This window comes from Phaenicophaeus curvirostris, chromosome 4, assembly GCF_032191515.1.
Source record: "Phaenicophaeus curvirostris isolate KB17595 chromosome 4, BPBGC_Pcur_1.0, whole genome shotgun sequence".
Lineage (NCBI taxonomy): Eukaryota > Metazoa > Chordata > Aves > Cuculiformes > Cuculidae > Phaenicophaeus > Phaenicophaeus curvirostris.
In genome coordinates this window covers 2766392-2786692 of record NC_091395.1, presented here as the reverse complement: position 1 = coordinate 2786692, position 20301 = coordinate 2766392, and the positions used below count along the sequence as shown (strand labels likewise).

At 53.5% G+C, this 20301-nt stretch overlaps 1 protein-coding gene across 1 annotated transcript; it reads left to right on the top strand.

Annotated features, from left to right (window-relative positions):
• The first annotated feature begins 9863 nt into the window (after window positions 1-9863).
• NEUROG2 (neurogenin 2) lies at window positions 9864-10487 on the top strand. Its single transcript, XM_069854843.1, has one exon. It carries the CDS (start codon window positions 9864-9866, stop codon window positions 10485-10487), a length of 624 nt encoding a protein of 207 aa, XP_069710944.1.
• Window positions 10488-20301: the final 9814 nt, after the last annotated feature.

Sequence of the window (20301 nt, the reverse complement as noted above, 5' to 3'; positions counted from 1 at the left end):
AATACAGTAATTTCTTCAGAGAGAAATTACATGTCCTTGGTCTAAAGTCTTTGGATGTCCAAATGAGAAGGGCTTGACCTGTATCTAGATTTGTTTATAGATGTTAGGATAAGATCACTCAGTTGTGTTTCAAAACCACAAAAAAGCGTAATGATTTTGGTTTGTGAAGAGAGACCTGCTGTGTTAAGAACTCTGACAAGAGCGCTCGTTCATCATCATCATAGTGAAAGTTTGTCCATGGCCTGTCTCAAAGGTGGAGGATGCTCAGCATTAAGGTCTGAAGGGTGGGGAGAAGTGGGCTAGGCATGAGTGTGCTAAGATTCCCAGAGACTGCTCTTAAACTGCTTGCCAAGAATACTCGGAGGCTATGGAGGTGGTATTCCACTGGCACTGAAGCTGCTCAAAGCAGCCTTCCTCTTTCTTTTTTAGGCACCTTTGAAATGAATCACCTGGTGAGGAGCTTGTTGCAGTGACACAGTCGTCCCTGGAAAGAAATCAGAATTGTGGGAAACACTGAGCTGAACACCTCCAGCAATGAGACCTCGTAATGAGCCATGACCCAGAGTTCCTGTCCTGGAGAAGTCGCAGCTGACCAACTGGTACAAAACCTGTCACCTGCAGGAACAAGAGGAGTGTGTGTCAGCTCCTCTGCTCTGATTTCATACCTGCTCTCCACAAGGGCTAATGGGTCTGTGTTTGGAAACAAAGGAAAAACACATCCGCCTGAAACCCTACCTGCATTCTCTTCAGGTGGGTGCTCGGATGCTTTAGCAGGGGCTGCCACTGCGAGGCAGAGCCCCTTGCTTTATGCTCATGTTTTAATTAGATCAGCTGAAAGCTAACGGTATCCTGGGCTCAAAGCCTGCTCCTCTACTCCACTCCGGGCAGTTCCACCTCCAGCTCTGAAGCCCTCAGCACAGGAAAGCTGTGGAGCGAGGCCAGAGGAGGACAGAGCGATGGTTTTAAACTAAAAGAGGGGAGATTTAGGCTAGATAGAAGGCAACTCTTCACGCTGAGGGCGGTGAGTCTGGACAGAGGTTGCCTGGAAGGGCTGTGGATGCTCCATCCCTGGAGCTGTGGATGCTCCCTCACCCCAGGTGAGGTGGGACGGGGCTGTGACCCACCTGATGGAGCAGCAGGTGCAGCACCTGAGGGGCTGCCCGACCCTCGCCACCGCCAGGGGGCGACCCCCGCCACCACAGGGACCCTGGGATGGAGAGGGAACCTGCAATGGGAATGGACCATGGGATCAAGAGGGATCCTGGCACAGGGAGGGACCCTGGGATCAGCAGGGAACCTGGGGCTGAGAGGGAACCTGCAACAAGAGGAGCCCTGGCAGGTGGAGGGACCTGAGGATTGGGACGGACCCTAGTGCAGAAGGGACTCTGGCATCAGAAGGGACTGTGGCACTGGGATGAACCCCGACATCAGAAGGGACCCTGGCACAGGTGCGACTCTGGGATCAGAAGGGACCCCACAGGGGTGGCAGCAGCCCAGGTCAGCCCCTCTCCCTTGCTCTGCAGCCCGACGGGTGCTCGGGAGGGAAAGGCAAAGCGGGCGAAAGCAGGAGCAGCGTGGGGTTGAATAGCGCCTTCACATCGCTGCTGACACCTCTGCTACAGCTCCCTAAAATCTCAATCAACAACCCATTAGAACTCAACGGGAGTAAAACTAAATCCTCGTTTAAGTGTATTTATCCGCTCTCTTTTCTCTCTTTCAAATGCTAAATCCATTTCAGCATATGCCCCTTCTTTCTCTCGCCTTTCTCTAAAGACTGGCAGCCCATACTACTCTTGTAAATATGAAAGATGCTAATCATATGACATATCACGTCTCAGTCGGAGCCTGGAATAAAGCCTTGAGATTTGGGATCATTGCCTCCAGACAACAGCTTCATCAGCCGGAAAGTTGGTTTTTTTCTCCTTTCCTTCAACTCTCAATCCCTTCTTTGTCTGGGGGAAAATGCAGCCAACTCGAGCCACCCGGGCCATATGGTTCACTCTGTGTTTTCTTAGTTGAATCCTGAATTGTTTGTGACTTGCGAAGGGGTGGGTTGGGTTGTGGGTGTTTTTTTTTTTTCTGGAAGTGTGTATAAAGACATAGAAGAGGCTGCCTGGACCAGGGCGGCTTCGCGGGTTACATGTTCTTCGTGCGTTTGTTTCACACACTCCTCCTGCAGCCACTTCACCGTTACCACTCTGCCCAAAAGCCAAAAAGTAAAACCCCAGACACGCTTTCTAACAGTAACTAATTGCAAGGATCTTGATATTTTCCCCTGTGGTGTATGGAAACGCTTTCTTAGTCACAAAATCATGGAATGGTTTGGGTTGGAAGGGACCTTAGAGCCCATCCAGTCCCACCCCTGCCATGGGCAGGGACACCTCCCACTGGATCGGGGGCTCCAAGCCCCATCCAGCCTGGCCTTGAACACCTCCAGGGATGGGGCATCCCTGACTTCCCTGCGCAACCTGGGCCTCTTGCCTCACAGTAGAACATTTCTTTGTAGCATCTCATTTAAATCTTCCCCTCCTTCAGCTTCAAACGATTCTGTGATTCTGTGATTTGTTTGGTTTGTACTGATCCACAGCACCAATCCGAGCTTGTGGTGCCTGTCAGAGTATCTGCTTACCAGCAAGCCCCTTGTAGAAATCCCTTGGCTAAGAGAAGCCCCAAAGTATTTTGAGTAAGGAAAAGTGGCTTTTAAGACCTGTATAAATTAGGAGCTGAATGAGTTCAGCGCGCTCGAGTTTGGATAGCCCCCTGTTTGATAGCAGCCTGCCAAATTCTCTTTCTCTCTTTCCTTACACAAACCCCCCCAAAAAAGGCCCTTTCACCAAATCATTAAATTCTACAGAGGTGGTCAAGCTAGTCCTGCTTTTCAGGCATTCAAGAAAGAAAAGGGTCCTTGAAGTTTAGAAGATGCCCAAGGAAAACTCATTGAATGACATCAAAAGAATGAGTTTCCATAGCTGTTGAAGCACGAGAGCCGTGTAGCTGCACAAAGGCGGGTTGGGGCAGTGGGACTGTCCCACTGCTCTATCCCAGCACAATTGGGTCACTGAAATAGGGAATTAATTACCATTGGAGAGTGGGCAGCCCATTCACCACTGGCTGAGTTTTATTAAACGCCAATATAAATAACAAAACAACTCTTGTGGCTGCACTATTCCTACACGCCAAAGGAAGGATTATGTTGGGGATTAACATCTTAAAGTCTATGAGACTTTCTGACTCAAGGCTCGGAGCTGGTAATCGTATTTGTCTCCTGGTTCAGCGATTAGTGCTCTCCCTCGCGCACCTTCGCCTGGATGGCCAATGTCCCTTTTTGCAGGCACCGGGTTTTTCACACAATCGGCTGTTCTTTTCCCCACATCTATAGAAAAGAATAAGAAAACTGAAGCGTGTTCACGCGATCCTCAAGCTTCTTCTCTTCTTCATGGGAAAGGAAGGCACCGGCGGCCTTTTTTTTCACAAGGGGGGAGGCGAACCCTCTTGGAGGGGGGGCCCAGGCGGGGCTCGGGACGGAAAAATCGCTCCGCAGCCCTGCACCTGCCATGCAAATCTGCCGGGAACAATCGGCCCCCGACGAGGGGCTCGTCCGCCTCGGGGAGTCCCCGGGAAGGATGCTGGGGCAGTGCTGGAAGGGGGGGACCCTTCCCAAGCCTTGATCCCAATATGACCCCCCAACTCATGGCTGGAGAGTCAGGGGGCTGATCCCCATCCCTCCCTGCAGCACGTTCTGCTGCGGGGGAGTTCGGGAAGGACCTGGCTTGGGAATGGGGGGACTTCTTCCCCACCCCACACCCGCACAGAGCATCCCAGTACCCTGCTGGGATGGAACGCACTCTGACCCCCAGTTTAAAAGCAGAACCATCCCACTCACAGGGTTTGCGGGTGCTGCCGAAGGGCTGAGCACCCCAGGATTTGGGGTGCAGGGGCGAGGGGTCCCCCAAACCCTCTGGAGACCCTCACTGGGACTACGGATCCAGCAGGTTTGAGGGAGGCAGAGCTGGGAGGCTTCAAGCCATCCTGCCCCTGCAGTTTTGTCCCCCCCTTTCCCCCCCTGTTCACCTGGGGCAGGCTGAGCCATTGATGCTGGCTCACAACTTGTGAGGTCGAAGTGTGGACGGGCTCTATCCAAAGGTCTCTCAGCAACACAGACCCTAAACTTTTAGGGCTATTGGGTCGCCTCAGAGTTCAATCTTCTTACAGCAAACAAAGCCTTTCTGAAGGTCTCCCCCTCTCCCGCACACAAGCCTAGTGTCCTTTATTTCTGGGCTGTGTGATAAGCTTAAATCATTGTGCTCCCATTTCTTGATCGTCGCCTACTTCGGGCTTTTGTTCCCCTAAAGTAGGATTGAGTCTGGCAAAGGGGCTGCAGTTGAACAGTTTGACCCTGGGAGGACAGTTCAGGCGGTGGACAGCAGCAGCAGCAGCTCCCTCGCCCCCCTCGCCCCCTCTCCTCGCCGCGCTTGGCCCCACGGCTCTTGGTGGAGCAGCTCAGCCGCTGGCTCTGCTGGAGCCGGTCACGGACCACACAAGCGCCTCTTGGACCTGTGAACACCGGTTGTGAGGACACGGTAGCCAACTCATCCTCAGACACCTTGTGTGCTGCTCATTGCTCTCTATAACTACCTGAAAGGAGGTTGTGGAGAGGAGGGAGCTGGCCTCTTCTCCCAAGTGACGGGGGACAGGACAAGAGGGAATGGCCTCAAGCTCCGCCAGGGGAGGTTTAAGCTGGACATTAGGAAAAAATATTTCACAGAAAGGGTCATTGGGCACTGGCAGAGGCTGCCCAGGGAGGGGGTTGAGTCACCTTCCCTGGAGGGGTTTACGGCACGGGTGGACGAGGTGCTGAGGGACATGGGTTAGTGATTGATAGGAATGGTTGGACTCGATGATCCAGTGGGTCTCTTCCAACCTGGTCATTCTATGATTCTATGATCATGGGGGGAGCTGTTAGCAGGAATTAAGCTGAATCCCGAAAGGGCTCCCTGATGGGTTACGCAGCCTGGGTCTGGCAAAAAGCTGGGCTTGTGCCCCCTGCCAGCTCCACAGCCGCCTTCCCCACTGCTTCAACGCCTCTGACGCACCTCTCTATCCCTTCTACATCAGCAACAGGAGGACATAAATCTTGTTAAATCCAGTAGAAGGCAGAGGGATGGGCTGGCGCAGTCACAGGTGACTCTGCTCCACACCTTAAGGTGCTGGAAAAGAAAGAAGGCCCCATCGTGTCTCTCCTAGGATGCCGAGGGCAACTAAGGATTTCCCATTTCCCAAAAGGAGAGGGTTAAAATCTCTTGGTAGAGCCACAGAGGTTTTCTAATAGATGGCTAAATCATCATGAGTGGGTAGGCACCAATCTCGGAGGAGGCTGTATCCAAGACACAGCCCTTGGGACCACAGCTTTACTGGAATCATAGAGCAGTTTGGGTTGGGAGGGACCTTAAAGCGCAACCAGTTCCAACCCCCACTGGATCAGGGGCTCCAAGCCCCATCCAGCCTGGCCTTGAACCCCTCCAGGGATGGGGCAGCCACGGCTGCGCTGGGCAGCCTGGGCCAGGGCCTCCCCACCCTTATAGGAAAACATTTCTTCTTAGTATCTCATCTCAATCTCCCCTCTTGCAGCTTCAACCTGTCCCCCCTCATCCTGTCCCTGATCCAGAGCCCCTCCCCAGCTTTCCTGGAGCCCCTTTCAGTGCTGGAAGCTGGACTGGAAACACTGACACATTAAGATATTGTAGTCATAAGAAATAAGAACGGATCACAACACTGACAGATCCTGCCTTCCAATCTTTAGACGCAGTAATGAATATTCCTAATTTCTCCTCAAAATCTCCTCTGTTTCCTGTTAAGCCCTGGAGCTGCAAACCCAGGGCAGGTGGGCTCCCAGCAGAACAAGTTATTCCCTTGAGCTCCCCTCTCCAAAAGCTGAGAACCTTCCCGGGAATGGGGTGGGGGTCAGCAAAGGGGATGGATGGATGGATGGATGGATGGATGGATGGATGGATGGATGGATGGATGGAAGGAAGGAAGGAAGGAAGGAAGGAAGGAAGGAAGGATGGATGGAAAGAAGGAAGGAAGGAAGGAAGGAAGGAAGGAAGGAAGGAAGGAAGGAAGGAAGGAAGGAAGGAAGGATGGGTAGATGGATGGATGGATGGATGGATGGATAGATGGAAGGATGGATGGATGGATGGATGGAAATAAGGAAGGAAGGAAGGAAGGAAGGAAGGATGGATGGATGGATGGATGGATGGATGGATGGATGCATGCACAGGCACACCCACAGACAGACACGTGCACACAGACACACAGGTGTGCATGCACACCCACTGACACGGTTTAGTGTTTGATAGGAATGGTTGGACTTGATGATCCAGTGGGTCTCTTCCAACCTGGTGATTCTATGATTCTATGACACACACAGGAGTGCACAAACATACACACACATATATGCACACACAGAAACACATGTGCACACACATACACACACAGGCACACACACACATGCTGTTGCACACCTATGCACAGACACACATGCAGGCACATGTGTACACGCACACACATGAACACACACACGCTAACATGCACATGCACACAGACACCCACATGCACACAGAGACACATACACATGTGCAAACCTGCACACACATGTAGAAACACACACACAGACACACATGCATGCACACACACACAAATAAACACACATTCACATGCACTTACACACATGTACACACATATACAAACACACACATGCAGACACTCACATGCATGTGCGCACACACTCACACATGCAGACACTTGCACACACACACTCATGCATGCACACTCACACATGTGCACACATACAGGCACACACACAGAGTCACACACGTGCACACACACACATGTGCAGACATACACTCACACAGACACTTGCACAGACACACATGCAGACATAAGAATGCAGGCACACTCATGCATGCATCCACACTCACACTCAGACTCACATGCACAAGCACACTCACACACAGATGCACGCACACGCTCATGCACACATGCAGACACATTTATACACATAGACACACATGTGCGCACACACACATACACTCAGACATTCGCACATATGCACTCATGCATGCAGACACACACACATGCACACACACACTCACAGACACTTGCTCACACACTCACACATGCAGGCACAAGCATGCAGGTAAATTCATGCATGCATCTACACACACACACTCACATGCACACACGCACGCATTCAGAGTCACATATGCAGACACACACACATACACACACACATGCACGTACACACTCACAGACACTCACACAGACACATGCAGACATACGCATGCAGGTGAACTCATGCATGCATGTACACACACACACTCACATGCACGCACATACTCGTGCACATGTACAGACACACACATGCACTCTCACTTGTGCACACACATGCAGACACACGCACACACTCATGCTCATATGCAGACACATACACGTGCACACACACACATGCATGCACACAGTCACGGACACTTGCACACACACTCCTGCAGACACAATCTTGCAGGTAAACTCATGCATGCATCTACACTCACACACACTCGTATGCACACACACACTCATGCACACATACAGACACACACACATGCAGACACACATGTACACATTCAGAGTCACATATGCAGACACACACATGCACACACACACATGCAGACACACGCATGCAGGTGAATTCATGCATGCATCTACACACACACACACATTCAGAGACACATATGCAGACACACACATACACACACACATATGCATGTACACACTCACAGACACTCACACAGACACATGCAGAAACACACATGCAGGTGAACTCATGCATGCACGTACACACACACTCACATGCACGTGCACACTCATGCACACGTACAGACACACACATGCACTCACACATACAGACACACACATACATGTGCACACACACACATGCTCACACACACATGCAGACACAAGCACGCAGGTAAACTCATGCATGCATGTACACACACACTCACATGCACTCACACACGTGCACACATACAGACACACACATGCACTCATATATGTGCACACTCACATATGCATGCATTCAGTCACATATGCAGACACACACACATACACGTGCACACACACACGTACACACTCACAGACACTTGCACACACACACATACACGTGCACACACACACGTACACACTCACAGACACTTGCACACACACACATACACGTGCACACACACACGTACACACTCACAGACACTTGCACACACACACATACACGTGCACACACACACGTACACACTCACAGACACTTGCACACACACACATGTGCAGACACAAGCCTGCAGGTAAACTCATGCATGCATCTACACTCACACACACACTCAAATCCACACTCACATGCACGCACACACTCATGCACACGTACAGACACACACACGCACTCACACATGTGCACACACACACACACACACATGCAGACACACACACTCCCATACAGACACCCCCGCCTCCCCTCCCTCCCCCGGGCTCCCCTCCCCCCCGCACGCGCCCCGCTCCCCCCGCCCCCCATTCATTAATAAATTAGCGGCACGCTCCAGCCGAGCGCGAGGCGCCCAGCGGCTCCCCCCCCCCCATTCCCCCCCCTCCATCCCTTCCCCCCCCCCCCATTCCCCCCCCTCCATCCCTTCCCCCCCCGCCCCCCTGGTCCCCGGGCTCCGCGGGGCGGGGGGCAGCCCGGGGGTAGGTTTGATTGTTCCCCGCGGGGTATATAAGGGGTGTTAAGGAGGGTCGTGTGCCAGACACGCAGCCGACGGGCCCCGGGCCGCGTGCCGCCGCCCCCCCGCGGGCCGCACCGCTGCTCCCATTCATTTTTTTTTTTTTTTACATTTTTTTTTATTTTTTTTTTTTTTTTTGCCTCTTCTCTTCGCAAACGCGTCACCGGGAAAACGAACCGCACGCGAGCCGGTGGGAAGGGGGCGATCCCTCTGGTCCAGGCTCGGTCTCACCCCATCTTATCTCGACTCATCCCGGCGCGGCTCGTCCCTCCCGTCCCCGCTGCATCCCGGCTCATCCCGCTGCATCCCGGCTCGTCCCGTCTAATCTCGACTCATCTCGGAGCATCCCGGCTCGGCTGGTCCCTCCCGTCCCGGTGCATCCCAGTTTATCCCGGTGCATCCCGGCTCGACTCATCCCTCCCGTCCCGGTGCATCCCGGCTCATCCCGGCTCGGCTCGTCCCGGTGCATCCCGGCTCGGCTCGTCCCTCCCGTCCCGGTGCATCCCAGCTCATCCCGGTGCATCCCGACTCGGCTTGTGCCGGTGCATCCCAGTGCATCCCAGCTCATCTTGGAGCATCCCGGCTCGGCTGGTCCCTCCCGTCCCCGTGCATCCCAGCTCATCCCGGTGCATCTCGGCTCGTCCCTCCCGTTCCGGTGCATCCCAGCTCATCTCGGAGCATCCCGGCTCGGCTCGTCCCTCCCGTCCCGGGGCATCCCAGCTCATCCCGGTGCATCGCAGCTCATCCCGGTGCATCCCGACTCGGCTCGTCCCAGTGCATCCCAGCTCATCTCGGAGCATCCCGGCTCGGCTCTTCCCTCCCGTCCCGGTGCACCCCGGTGCATCCCGGTGCATCCCAGCTCATCCCGGTGCATCCCAGCTCATCTCGGTGCATCCCGGCTGGTCCCTCCCATCCCGTCCCACCCCATCTCATCCCGTCCCGCTGCATCCCAGCTCGTCCCGTCTTATCTCGACTCATCCCGGCGCCTCCCGGCTCGGCTGGTCCCTCTCTCCCCGGCGCCTCCCGGTGCATCCCGGCTGGTCCCCCCCGCTCCCTCCGGCGGGGATGCTGGTGAAGGCGGAGGCTGCGGCGCCGCCGGCCGAGGAGGAGCTGCTGCTGCTGGGCTTGGTGTCCTCGTCGCCGTCGCTGCCGTCGAGCGCCGAGGAGGAGGAAGAGGAGGAGGAGGAAGAAGAGGAGGGGGGCGGCGGGGGGTCCCGTCGCGGGGGGCGGCGCCGTGCTGCGCGGCCGCGGGCTTCTCCGCGCTCGGCCCGGGCGGCGGCCGAGTCGGCGCTGCGCATCAAGCGGAGCCGCCGCCTCAAGGCCAACAACCGCGAGCGCAACCGCATGCACAACCTCAACGCCGCCCTCGACGCCCTCCGCGACGTGCTGCCCACCTTCCCGGAGGACGCCAAGCTCACCAAGATCGAGACCCTCCGCTTCGCCCACAACTACATCTGGGCGCTCACCGAGACCCTGCGGCTCGCCCGCCTCGGCGCCCCCGACGGCAGCCCCTCGCCCCCCAGCTCCTCCGCCTCCTCCTCCTCCTCCTCCTCCTGGAGCCCCGCGCCCTCCTCCTCGCCCTACGCCTGCACTTTATCCCCGGGGAGCCCCGCCGGCTCCGCCTCGGACCCCGAGCCCTGGCCGGGACGCTTCTCCACCGTCCCCGGGCCGCCCCATCGCTGCCTTTAGCCCCGCTCCCCCTCTCCCCCCTCCCCCTCTCCCCCTCTCCGATCTCCCCCTCTCCCCCTCTTCAATCTCCCCCTCTCCTCTCTCCCCCTCTCCCTCTCTCCGATCTCCCCCTCTTCCCTCTCCCCCTCTCCCCCTCTCCTCTCTCCCCCTCTCCCCCTCTCCCCTCTCCACTCTCCCCTCTCCACTCTCCCCCTCTCTGCTCTCCCCCTCTCCCCCACTCCGCTCTCCCCTCTCCCCTCTCCCCCCCTCTCCCCTCTCCCCTCTCCGATCTCCCCCTCTCCCCTCTCTCACCCTCTCCCCTCTCCCCCTCTCCCTTCCTCTCTCCCCTCTCCCCCTCTCCCTTCTCCCCCCTCCCTTCTCCCCCTTCTCCCCCTTCTCCCCCTTCTCCCCTCTCCCCTCTCCCCTCTCCCCTCTCCCCTCTCCCCTCTCTCTGTGCACTTTCTCCACATCTCACGGGGGGGGGGGGGCTTTTGTCTCCCTTTCCCCGCACCCTTTCCCTCTTCTCCACACCCCCCTCCCCTTCTTTTTCTTTTTATTTTATTTTTCCCCCGCTCCCCCCCTTTTACCATCTGTCCCTTATGATTTATCGGGGAGGGGGGGGGGGATGTAAATTGTTTCGTTCGGGGTCCGGGTTAGAAGTCATTGTATAATTTGTAGGCTTTGTGGCGGCTGAATGCGGGCGTGGAAATTTAGGCTGAACTCTCTATCAAAAGGGAAAAATGTAGACGGGGCAGGGGGGGTGGAATGGGGAGGGAGGATCTCCTCATCCATTATTTATTCCGACCTTTAGGCGACGAGGAACTCCCCCCTTCTTTCAGGAGATTAAAAATAAATCAACAGACTGAAAACCTCGACAGACACGGGACATTACAGCGATCAGCCACACACGTGTTCACATTTATTTATTATAAAGACAGATTTCATGGAAAAGATGTATTTTTGTGTATAATTTACAGAGTTTATTCTAGTATGTATTTACAGCCCAAGAGCAAAGGGGTTGTTCTGGTGGTGAAATATAAATAAAAATCTTTAATTTTCGTAACTTGGGGATTGCTGCTTATTCCGCTTTACACGCCGGCTGGGAATCACGGGACTGGGGGGATGGTGCCTCCCGCAAAAGTGGGATCCAAGGCGAGCTGCCTGCACTTTGGGGTCTACGTGGGGAACGGCCTCTTCTTCCAGCAGGACCAAAACATCCTTTTTTTTTCTGCACATTGAAAACAAGAGCAAACCCTGGGGGATGTCAGGAGTGGGGAGAATTAGGGGGAATCTTTGAGTGAAAAGCTGCTTGGGGAGAAGTGGGTCCAAACCAAGAAAAATCCCTTATTTTTCTAGCCAGGCAAAAGCTTAAATTGGTTCTAGAGGGGACAGGAACTGCTAGAAAATGTGATTCAGCCTCTGCCTCCCTTCACAGCACCTCATGGTTTTGGATTCCTCGTGTGGCTGACAAGGTCACGAAGGAAAACAGAGTTGGAGGTTGTAGTGAGGTGGGTGCTGGTCTCTTCTCCCAAGTAACAAGTGATAAGACGAGAAGAAATGGCCTCAAGTTGCATCAGCGTGTGTTTTAGACTGGGTATGGGGAAGAATTTCTTTACTGACAGAGCAGTGAAGCTCTGGCAGAGGCTGCTTGAGGCAATGGTGGAGTCTCCATCCCTGGATGGGTTCAAAACACGTGTGGCTGTGGCACTTCGGGACGTGGTTTAGCAGGCACGATGGGGTAGGGCTGACGGTTGGACTGGATGAGCTGAGAGAGCTTTTCCACTCTTAATTCTATGATTCTGTAAGTTTACTCATCATTTTTGTTTTCCTTTCGGTACAGAAGATGCTGCGTGGCGAACGCATCACAGGTGGATAAACTGCACATCCTCGGATCCATGACTCCTAGGCTGTAGGAAATAAACCCAAGTGAGGAAAGGAACACATGGGTTTAAAGATAAAGAATTTCCTTTCCCCTTGTCTCCTAGGGATGGATGAAACCCAGGTCCCAGCAGTCCCAGAGGGGTTGAGTCAACGCCTCCGAGCCCTGGGGACCACGCACGGCACGGGTACCTACGGGACACGGCCAGGGATGTCACCGTGGAAGAGGGATGCTGGAGGCTGCCGAAGCCCTTCCATCATCTTCCCTGTGCGCCTGGGAGCACTTTGTGACTTCTGGGTACAAACACCTGGAAATCATTAAAAACCAGCAGAGGCGCCCGAATGTATTAATCAAATAAAACACGCGGCACATGAATCCCACCCGGTGCCCCCCAGATCCTGGGAGCGTGAAACCCAGCGCTTGGAGCGACGTCCCTGAAAGAGAGGGGGGGAAAGAGAGGGGGAAAAAAAAAAAAAACCCCTCAAAATGTGTGAAAAGAGAATTAGTGAAATTAGGTTAGGCCAATAAAACGTGCAGGGGTTCTCTCCCCCCGGCCCCGCAGCCTCGGGCGAGCAGCGCTATCGAGCCTGATCTATTGTTTCCCCCCCTGGCAGGGGGGTTATTGTGTGATAAATAATTCCTTAAAAAAAAAAAAGAAAAAAAAAAAAAGAAGTGAGTGCATTTGCATAATCACTGCTTTGATGTGGCCAGCAAGATGAAGCTGTGTCCCCCCAAATCTGCCACGGGCCAGAAGGAACAAAACAAGAGGGAGCCTTTCAATCCGCTGGCAGTGTGTGGGGCAGCCCATCAGGAGCGGATTTTTCACTCTCGCTCTCTTTTAACGACCCCTTTTAATGATTAAACTCCAGGAATGCCAAAAAGAAGGCTAGCGACTCGCTCGCCCTCTCCGTCTTTTCTGGTTGGGCCTCATTGTCCTTCCTGGTTTCTCTCCTGCTTTTAAGAAGCGCTGGAGTAGGTGCCTTCGGCTCTTCAAAAGGCTGGGGATGGATGGGATGCGCTTCTGGAAGCTGCTTCTGGCCAGGTTCATCACCCTGGAGGGGTTTCCATCCATCCCAGGTACAGACCCTGCTAGCAGGAGCATCCTGTGCGACTGCGGCAACAGGAACCACCGTGGGAACAAGCACATGCAGAGTTGGAGGATGGAGGGGGAGCGGGAGAGGGGTTTTCCTGATGGATTTGGGGTGGGATTCGCGCAAGCCAAACCTTCCAGGCAGGGCTGGCGGCTCAGCTGGAGGTGCCCTCAAAGGAGATGGGCCTGAGTGGAGGGAGGTGAGGAGGGGGAGGCAGGACACTGCTTCAAAGGATGAGCCAGAGAGGCTGGATTTATTACCTATCCTATTCAACTGCATCCCGATTTTTATTCTGAATACACCTACTCTTTGCTTCTTTCCCCCTTTCTTCAAGTTTTCTGAACTTGAAAGAGTTTATTTTCCTCTTTCCTTTTCCTTTTTTTTTTAATTTTTTTATTTTTTTTGTTTCCCTCTCTTCTCTCAGAACACTGAGTTTTGGAGGTGATGGGAAGTCCCAGCCCCAACCTGAGCAGCGGCTCCTCAGAGCATCAGGAAATCAACCTGCAACGCCAGAGGCATTTACAGCCAACCTGGAAGCCAACAGGGGGATGCAGGATGGAATAGCACCTCTTGGATGAAGTGGAAAACCTGGAGATGGTTTCCATGGCACCACCTTGCCATTAAAAAATGTGATTATCATCCTCCTGTGTACTGTATTTTGGCATAAAAGCCTCTCCACGCCCTCGAAGCTGGGGGGGCAGCTCGCTGGCCCCCAAGGGGGTTTACAGTCCTCCTTGGAGAAGCCAAACTTGTGCTGGTGTGGCAGCAGCCGCACCCCAAGGGCTCGCACTTGCTTGCTTTCACGTCAGACATAAATCTTTCAACTGCATCCATCATTAAAAAGAGCGTTCCTGACACAGCCCGGTCTGGCTGATGGGATTTAAGCCCCTGGGTGCTCACTGAGATTCAAAGTGAAGGTAGAAGACCTGGGAAGATCAACTTAGGTGGCACTCTAGGTAAATCTGAGGAGTTTTAGGCTCAGCGGGATGGGTGTAGCTAAAAAACCAACTGTCCCAAAGCCTTATTCAGGTGCTTCAGGTTAGGGTTCAGGTTCCGCCGCTCCCCAGGCTTTATCGATTAAATGGTTTTGTTGTCACAGTGAAGCTTGGGTTTCCTGATGGTGGAAAGGGAACACCGTTCCCCTGGGAAACAATTTGTGAGGGTTCACCTGCTATGGGGCATCCTATGGTGCGCTCCAACGGCTTTGTTATTGAAATGGATATGGCATTAAGTAATTAAGCACGCACTGGCTGCCTTTTTAGTGGTGGATACATTAGTTATAGCCTAATGTTGTTCTAAGTGAAAGGACCAATCATCTGGGATATTAAACAGGGACATGAAAAGCAAATTCTCATGCAATGTTAGTGTTTCTGCCTTGGGACAGGCGTTTCGCTGAGGGTCTCCACTGTCCCCTCATCGTCCTCACCTCCCTCCCCAGTCTCACATTTCCACTGCAGAGGAGGCAAGGTTTGCCTTGCACCGTTTCAGGCTGGAGACAGGCCACGGACACACCTTCCCACAGCCTTGCCTCTGGCTTTCCCCAGGGTCTGGGTTTTGTTTTCTCCTGCAGGACTCAGCCTTTCACTGGTTTTGTTCGCTGGCTTTTTACATAGAGGGGCTGCTCCTCAAATTTTGTGCTCATAACCCTCAGACTGGAATTTCATAGCCTCTTCTCCCTGATTTGATTTAATGCTGTTAAACAGACTCAAACCCCCCACATTTTCATTTTCCTGATGTTTAAGAAGTGCTTGAGAGCATCTGCTGGGGGCAAGTCCATCACCCACTGGCTTGGTTCCCATTCCTGCTGAGCTCCTCCAGCCCCCCGAGGGTCCCGTTGCCCCTAGTTCTCCTCATTTTTGTCATCTGCAGATCCCTTGTTCGCAGCCACTTCATGGGGGGGGCACAAGAATGAGGGGAAGGGGTTTTTCCATACCCATAGGAGGAGGGTTTGGTACCCACGGGCTTGTGGAGCTGGCAGCATGGCTACACAGTAGAGATGGGGACCAGCACCCCGGGGGCACAAGCCGCGAGCAGCAGCTGCTGCTGATCCCGGGGGGGGGTCCAGGACCTCCTGAGGGAGGAGGATGATGCCCGAGGGGCTGCAGGTGGCCGGGGATGTCTGGGTTTGTGCCCAGCTTACTCTCCCTGCGAAGCTCTCGTCGGACAAGACGTGGCGCGTGTCCTCTAGGCATCAGAGAACGCAGGCGGCAGGAGGAGCGATGAGAGTTCGGGGGGGCACCGACTGGGTGGGTGTATGTGTGGGGCCATGGAGGGGTTTTTGGGGTGTGTGTGGAGTGAACCTGGCCTTGCGAAAAGAGTCACACGTCGGCAGCGAACGCTGGCACTCCTTGTTCCAGGGAACGCTTGGCAGCCAGGGGAGACTGGCAAAGTTCTCTTCCCCAGCTGATTTATAGAAAGAAGAAGATCTCAGCTTTCCTAGGTTTTCTAGATCCTTGGAATCCCAGCTTTGCAGCCAGATTGCTTGGACCTCCACATTTGCAGCAGAAATCGGGGTGTATCTTTGCCACTCGCTGGCCTCTTCCCAGCCTCATCCCGCAAGCTGCTCTCTGCCTGGGAATGTCAACGGGCCGTCTGCTTCCCGAGGCTGAAGAAATCAGATAAACTCAGCGTGAAGGAATAAAAGAGAGCCGGGGGCAAGGCTAACGGTGACATGAAACTAAGCTGGTGTTCTTCCAGGCAGGATAGGAATCGGGAGAGTCCACCCAGTGCCACGTCCAGGCTGGGCAACGGTGGGAAGGGGCTGGGAGAAGGGGGTTTGCTCTTGGAGGCTGCTGTTTGGGATAACGCGTGCATTCGATTGAATGTAAAATCTTAATTCACGGTCCTGAGAAATCCTGGGTTGCATGCAGGGTTAAGAGGCTTTGCAAGGCTCTGCAGAGGCGTAGGGATGAGGGGGATCGGGGTGTCGCAATTTATCACTTGGGGGTGAATCATACAGATCAAATCCTCTAAAGGCTGGGATTTCACATTTTGCCTTGACTTTTTTTACGGATTTGACCCATTTATCCCTGATTCTCATGCCGTATGGGCAAAAAAATCTCAAGCACCCATCCTTCATAGTCATCACCACGCTGCAGCCCACTTAGATGAAGAGCAATCCCAGTGGGACTATTTTAACCTGCTGCAGGTTGTCTTAGTACAGGGCCAAATCTTGCGTCTTAAGGTCTAGAACAGTTTCTTTTACTCCAGAAAGCTAACTGATACCTTAAACTTGAAGAGATATCTTGCTTTCAGCCTATGATGCTGCAATATTCGTGCAGGATTGAGAGCAGCCCTGAGGAGAAGCACTTGGGGTGCTGGTGGATGAGAAGCTCAAGATGAGCCAGCAGAAAGCCAACCGTGTCCTGGGCTGCATCAGAAGTGTGACCAGCAGGGTGAGGGAGGGGATTCTGTCCCTCTGCTCCGCTCTGTGAGACTCCAGCTGGAGCCCTGCACGCAGCTCTGGAGCCCTCGGCGCAGGGAGGACACGGAGCTGTTAGAAGAGGGTCCAGAGGAGGCCACGGAGATGATCCGAGGGCTGGAGCACCTCCCAGACAAGGACAGGCTGAGAGAGATGGGGTTGTTCAGCCTGGAGAAGAGAAGGGTCTGAGGAGTCCTTAGAGCAGCTTCCAGTGATAAAAGGGGCTGCAGGAAAGCTGAGGAGGGGCTCTGGATGAGGGAGGACAGGGACAGGATGAGGGGGAAATGTTTAAAGCTGAAAAGGGGGAGATTTAGATGAGATACTAAGAAGAATTTTTTTTCCTCTGAGGGTGGGGAGGCTTTGGTCCAGGTTGCCCGGGGAAGCTGTGGCTGCCCCATCCCTGGAGGGGTTCAAGGCCAGGTTGGATGGGGCTTGGAGCCCCTGATCCATCAGGAGGTGTCTCTGCCCATGGCAGGGGGGTTGGAACTGGGTGATCTTTGAGATGCCCTCCAACCCAGATGCAAACTATTCTACGATTCCAATTTCTGGCAACCTTCTCATCCCTTTGTCTTCTTGTATCAAATCCAAATGTCTGATTAAGGACAGGTAGTGATCTTGCAGAGCTAAGAGTTCAACTAAAGCCTTGAAAAACTGACTGGAGTAAAAAAAAAAACCTTCAGGCAGCTGAATGAGAGAGCGTGCCTGTGACAGGGGGTTGCATGTCGGTAGCGTGCCGGGAGGGAGCGGGGATGGTGCTGGGGCGGCTGCGGTACACAGCCGTCCCCTTTCCCTCACCTCCCTTCCCCCTCCTTTTATTAGAAAGAAGAGAGACCGGACCAAAGCTGATGGCATATTTACCTTCATGAGTTTTAAAAAAAGTTAATTACTGCTTGGAGCAAGTTGGTATGGCTGTCCTGAGCTGCCTTTTATTAGGAACCGCCTTCATTAATTTCCCTCGCTGGATTTGCTGCTAATAGCGGCTTGGTCCTGGGCAGCACAAAGCAGCATCTGTGCCATTGAGCGGAGAAGCGGGAGTCAGGCAAAGGGGGGCACTGGGGAGGGGGGCGACGCCGTTTGCAAATCAACCTCTATTAATGTGATGGCCTGCTCGGAGGGGACAGCAGCTCCGCTAGCCAGCTCGGCAGCTTGGCTCTTAGCGTAACCCGCTGCCAGCCGGGTTACCCTGCCCTTCGGATACGGATACGCTCTTAAAAAGAGCTCGGAAGGGATGTTTTCCTATCAAAGAGTGGGATGAAGTTCTGTTTGGGGGGGCTGGAGGAAGCCGGGACTCACGCGCGCCGGGGCAGCGGGCGGCTGCAGAGGCCAACAGCTCCATCTGCTCCTGCTCGGCAGAGGGGCACGGGACATGATTTCATCCAAGTGGAAAAAAAAGAGGGTGTTGCGTGCTGTTCCCTGGAGAGGGGTGAGAGCTGCGGCTGCAGGGCTGCTGCAGGCTGCTGGCTCCCCCATGGCTCTGCTCTTTGAGGAGCAGGATGGGCTGGAAAGATGCTCATGCTGGGTGCCAGTCCCATGCCTGGAAGAGCAATCCCACCTCTGCAACCAAGCCATAGAGTGGGAAGGGGATTGCCGAGGAGGCTGGTGCTGCCAGCACAAGGCAAGCAGAAGGGATTTGGCAGCCCGGGCGGCCTCTCTGAACTCACTCACGTGAAGCGTTCCCCTCAGTATTCATGAACGGCTTTTTCTGGTAGAGGACCGATGCCTAAATCCAGCAGCTGGGCTGGCGGGGCAGCTGCCGCCGGGTTTATGGAGCGAAGCCGTGCTGCCTCGCGTGCAGGGGCTGCCTCACAGCTGGAGAGGTCACCTCGTGCCCGCTCCCCACTGGCCTTACTGGCCCGGGATGCTTCCGACACAGAGGGAGAGGGATGGAGCCCAGCCTGGCTCAGCCTCGTATTATCGGAACGACCGAGAGGCTCCATTTTAGACTGTGTCTTTTCATAGAATCATAGAATAACCAGGTTGGAAGAGACCAACCATTCCCATCAAACACTAACCCATTCCCCTTAGCACCTCGTCCACCCGTGCCTTGAACCCCTCCAGGGAAGGGGACTCAACCCCCTCCCTGGGCAGCCTCTGCCAGTGCCCAATGACCCTTTCTGTGAAATTTTTTTTCCTAATTTTGTAAGAGAAGTTCCCCAAAACACTTCACAGTGGTGTGAGGTATAGGCAAAGGAGAGAGAAAATCATTCTGCCTGTGGTCAACAGGATTCGCTGCATCAAATTCCTTCTTGATATCGAATTTACTAGCTTTTATGCACGACTCCATGATACTTGGCAAACAAGACCTGGGTACCTGCAGAAAGGTAAGTGGGAAAAACCTCTTTAACCAAATATCTTCCCTGGAGGACAGGGAATTGTGTCATCACCTCATCAAGAGCCAGATGGATTTGTGCCTGACTTGCTGCAGGGCTGACACCGCGTATAAACTCAAGACCCTGAGTTGGCTGCTTCAGCCAAGAGGAGGAAATGTTTCTTCAGACTTCATGTCCCTGCAGTTAATGCTAATATTTCACTGCACCAGCACAGCAACGTTTCACTTGTTTTGTAGACCACAGCATGAGTGGCTCTTAATGGCCATACCGAGCTCTTACATCAGACTTCGGGGTGTGATATAATTAATCAAGCTCCAAATGCACCCTTTGTAGCAAGTTACTTAATGCAAACCACTGAATTCCCTAAGACTTGGTTGGTTAAAATTACTTTTTTCTGAAACCAGAGGAAAGAGCAGATCAGCAATGGTTTTCATTCTAAGATAAAGAATAATAAGATAGCTCTAAGATAAAGCCAAAATATCAAATGCTCCATCATCAGTCTGAGCCAACTATTTATTTCCCCCAGTAATCACCTATTAATACCACAAATACGAACCAATAATTTCAGTTCAGTGAGTTTCAGGTCACGTATGTGCCTAAGTTCTTCAAACAGTGAGGTTATAAAGTGCATTAATTCAGGATTTCCAGTGTGTAAGTCCTAGATGTAGACAGTGCCTGCATTTGTGAGGGACTGATACCTCTGAGCTCGTGCCCCAGCCTATAAAGAGTAAAACCAGTAGAAATTACGGGATTAAATATGCTGATATCTGTTTTAACAGGGAACCCGACAAGCTGATGCTTGATACGAACTTTTAACTGCGAGTAGCCGTAAGTTTGGCTGACACGGTAAAACACACACTACAAACCAACACGAGAAATCAGCTGCCGCGTGCAAATACTAGGAAGAAATCGAAATATTGACGTTTCCCACAGACTGATTGATTCAGGAGCATATTCAAATATGTATTTTTATTCTTTCTTTGAACCAGAGCGGGTATTACTTTCCAGGGGTCTCGAAACGGCATGTGCTGTTAGAGCAGACACCGCAAGGCCGGCTGCTGGCAGCGTATTAGGACACTTTGTTCCGCAGAGATTGTCCGGGAGGTTTTGTTTT